Here is a 4,342-nt window from a genome sequence, read left to right as displayed (position 1 = left end):
CACACACACACACACACACACACACACACACACACACACACACACACACACTCAATCACTCACATGTCTCTCTGCTTCCCCAGGCTCTGAGCAAGGCCAAGTACTCGTACAGCATCGTGAGCCCCCCCAACCCTGCGGACTACGTGCTCCTGGAGGAGGGGGGCAGGGAGGCAGGGGGGGGCAAGAAGGCTGCTGGGGGGGGCAGAGGCGGTCAGCGCGTGCTGCCAGAGAACGAGTGTGTGTACCTCACCCAGAGCCACTGGAGGGGGGCCGGGAGGTTCATCCTCAAGCTCAAAGAACAGGTGACACACACACACACACACACACACACACACACACACACACACACACACACACACACACACACACACACACACACACACACACACACACACCTTTATACAGGCCCACACATGCTGATACATACACACACACACACACACACACCTTTATACAGGCCTACACATGCTGATACATACACACACACACACACATGCACCTTTATACAGGCCCACACATGCAGCGATACACAAATACAAGCATTCACACACACAAGACACATACACACACAGAGATGCGGAAGTACACACATACAAATAGACATTAAATCACACACAAACACACACACACACACACTTTTTTCCTCTGTCATATTCATGCATGATCTAAACACTCATATGTAGCAGTCTTTTGTTTGGTTCTACTGTCATCTTAAGAAGTGTGATTTATTGTTGTTATTGTTGGTGTGATTTATTGTTGTTATTGTTGTGCCACTGTTTTACTCCTGAAGTGTTCAATCGCTGAAATTAACAGTTTTTAAATTATTTAAGTGTTTTCTGAACTGACTGTGCTTCTCTCTCTGCCTCTGTGTGTGTGTGTGTGTGTGTGTGTGTGTGTGTCAGGTGGTGCGTGAGGACAAGCGTAAGGGCATGTCGTTTGCGAGCGAGCTGTGGAAGTTGACGGGCCGCAGCCGGAGCCTGGCTCAGGAGAGCAGCAGCAGCAGCAACAGCAACAGCGCCCCCTACAGTAAGGAGGACCGCCCTGCAGGCACCCTCAGCTGGGCCGAGCTCTCCGAGTGAGCGCCTGGTCCCCCCCCTCCTCCTCCACGCGTCCCTTTCAGTGTGTGTGTGTTACGTGTGTGTGGGTGTGTGTGTGTGTGTAACAGCATGCACAAGCACCCGCCAACAGCCTGCCACCCCCTGCAAGGTACGAGTCTCGTCACACACACACCTGCACAACCCGCCATTTATACGTCTCCTTTTCTCGCTTCTTTCTTGTGATGCATGGTTTGATGACAGTGTTTTATAGTAGAAGTTGTTAGAAACATGGAGTTAGAGTGTGTGAGGGTTGTTGTGTGTGTTAGAAACATGGTTCCAGAGCTCGAGTGTGTGAGGGTTGTTGTGTGTTAAAACTGCATGGATCCTGCTCTTACAGATGCATTTGTAACACTGCCCTTGTGTGTGGACAACAGCCTCACTTAAACCAGCCTCTTTTACTCAGCGGATTGCGTGTGTGCGTTTGTGTGTGTACAGTAGATGAGTTACATTTGTGTGTTAACAGAAGGCAAAACATACCCACCTGAATAAAGAAACATCACATGGAAACAATCATATACAAACACAAAAAATCAGTCCTTTAATACTTCCATTACGGTCTCAGTTTTGTGTCAGCACGCACACACACACACACACACACACTCGCACACACACACACACACACACACAGACACACACACACACACACACACACACACACACACACACACAAACTCGCACACATAAACACACTCGCACACACACACACACACACACACACACACTCGCACACACACACAAACACACTCGCACCCTGCTGACCCCTCCCTACCCTTTCCTCCCAGGTGTGCTGCTCTCGGAGAGGCTGAGGGCGTGGCTAAACACAGGAGGCTGGTCGACAACCAATCACAGACTCCCTGCCAGCGCCCCAGGCCCCTCCCCCTGGGCCCACCCACTGCTGTGGAACTGGAAGCTGCACAAATGAGCTCCGCCCTCCCTAGCCAATCACATCACTCCTCGTCTCCATCACGTCTCCGACGGCAACAGGCTGGATGATGCAGATGAGGTCTCTCCAGCTGTGAAGGATTCTCCAGATGTGGCTCTGAAGCGATGGTTCTGGTTCTGTTCTGGAAGGCTAGAGTTGGGGAACTTTTGGACGAACGCTAGATGGCTCTCCTCGTGTCCACGGGCGTTTAAAGAGCTGAGTCTCTGGGGTCAAAGTTGAAGAGGTTAGAAAGGGGGTCATATGACTCCTTCAGCGGACCGTTCCCGCCCCACTTTGAGGGCTACCCACCAATGAAATGGCTGGGATTTATTGATTGATTGATTTCAGGTCATGCTTTATCACGCTTTTGTCATTTCATAACTCCACCCACCGACCCCATGGAGATTCTGAGACGTCTACTTTTAGACTCCAGATCGTCAGCCAATCAGACCTCAGGATTGGAGCCCAGAACGTACCTAAGTCTGCTGGCTATTGGGACTAGCGCTTTCTGCTCTTTTGATGTCAGTAATGCTCCAGGCTTTGCAGTGGCATTCATCTGTGTTGTTGAGGGTTGGAATGCTAACTTTCAAAGGAATCTATTTAGTAAATGAAAGTGCGTTTGCTCCCATTCCGGTTCCTGGGTATTGAAGAGAATCAGCAGAGTAAGATGGCAGGGTCGGAGGTGTCAGTGTTTAATACTGCGTGTGCTCCTTGCACAAAATTGATTGTGAGTGATGCAGGTATCTGTTTAAGGTTCCTCCTGTTGCATTGAAAATGATATTTGAAGAATTTAAGAATAACTGTTATCGTCCTGGTCAGTGAGCATCGTGTTGGTGTCCTTCAGTGTTGGTGCACCTTCATACAAGCAATTTATTTAAATGCAAAGCAGAAGACTTTCTTCTTTTAATTACAGTTTTAAATATTCAATGTACTTATAGTTCCGGAATGTGGAACGAGAACAGATGGCAGTGAGGGGGGGGGGGGGAGATAGAGACATGAACATGGGACTGAAGATAAGTGATGAGTGGTGTTTTAGCGGGTCCAGTGAAAGTTAGACGGAAACATGGTCAGTTCAATGTATGATTATACTAATGATGTATTATGCTCTTTTTCATGGTTCTTTTCAGCTTCTTTTTTTTCCCTTTTTCTTTTTTAGATTTTGCATTTTTAGTGTGTGTGATGTCCATTTTAGGATAAGCACGCACAGCTGATTTCTGTTTATGGTTTGATCTGTCTCCTATCTTCATTTCTGTTTGTTGTCTCAAATGCAGACGTGTTTTAATTAGTACACATTAAGTCAAACTCCGATGATCTCAGACGTGTTTTAATTAGTACACTTTAAACTCCGATGGTCTCAGACGTGTTTTAGTTTGTACACTTTAAGTCAAACTCCGACGGTCTCAGACGAGTTTTAGTTTGTACACTTTAAGTCAAACTCCGATGATCTCAGACGTGTTTTAGTTTGTACACTTTAAGTCAAACTCCGATGATCTCAGACGTGTTTTAGTTTGTACACATTAAGTCAAACTCCGATGATCTCAGGAACTCCTGAGGTTACAGGGGTCAGAGGTCAAGAGGAGTCACATGCACTTTAGTCACATGACCTCGCCTTTCTGTTTGGGTGCATGACATCATAGACGGTGTCTATGACCTCGCCTTTATGACATCATAGACGGTGTCTGTGACCAGACGCTATAGAAAGTCCTAGAAAACGTACAGCAAAGGCCAGGGGTCACATACGGGCCGACACCACAGTGCTTGGATTTCAGATGCTAATGGCTGATTGGTTGCTTAATGTAGCAACATGTTGCTCTTGTATGTGTTGTATTTATATTTATATTTGCTCTTTTCATTATATTTTAGTTTTATTTTCTCGTGCAAAAGCAGCCAGTGACCAAGAGCTGCTTTGTGAGGTGTCCTCATGGTAAAGGAGGTTTACTTTTATGCTCTTCTTTTTCTTTCTTCTTTTTTTATTTCTTTACATCATTCTTTCTTTCAAGTGTTATACACTACCACAGCAAAATAGTTTTTCCTATTTTAAATATTTATTTACAGTTTTTTGCCCAGGTTGGCTTTTGTCATGTTGTATCGCTGTTCACAGCACAAAACAGTTGGAAGGTAATGTGTAACTTATTTATTTTTTAACTGTAGTACAACTGCGCTCCACTCTTTTATACTCGTTTGAAAGTGATAAATGCGACGAGGAAACTGGCAGAGAAGAAATACGCAACATTGTAGAAGCCTTTAGACATAGGGCGTCTGTATGCTATATGCTAACGTGTTTCATGTAGACGCCTTTAGACATGGGGCGACGGTATGCTAT

At 46.0% G+C, this 4,342-nt stretch overlaps 1 protein-coding gene across 1 annotated transcript in view; it reads left to right on the top strand.

The window, feature by feature from the left end:
- Positions 1–2,914, top strand: part of LOC308362930 (1-phosphatidylinositol 4,5-bisphosphate phosphodiesterase epsilon-1-like) — a gene marked incomplete at its 5' end in the record, with an annotated part of 107,274 nt that extends 104,360 nt beyond the window's left edge. Inside the window, 3 exons of the mRNA XM_080835656.1 lie at positions 102–302; positions 903–1,026; positions 1,880–2,914. Of these exons, the coding sequence (XP_080691782.1) occupies positions 102–302; positions 903–1,026; positions 1,880–2,019 (465 nt within the window). The 3' untranslated portion in view covers positions 2,020–2,914. The remainder of the gene's footprint in view (positions 1–101; positions 303–902; positions 1,027–1,879) is intronic.
- Positions 2,915–4,342: the final 1,428 nt, after the last annotated feature.

This window comes from Sprattus sprattus, assembly GCF_963457725.1.
Source record: "Sprattus sprattus genome assembly, chromosome: 3".
NCBI classification, from domain to species: Eukaryota; Metazoa; Chordata; class Actinopteri; order Clupeiformes; family Clupeidae; genus Sprattus; species Sprattus sprattus.
The sequence above is the reverse complement of the archived record's forward strand: the minus strand, read 5'-3'. Positions and strand labels throughout refer to the sequence as shown.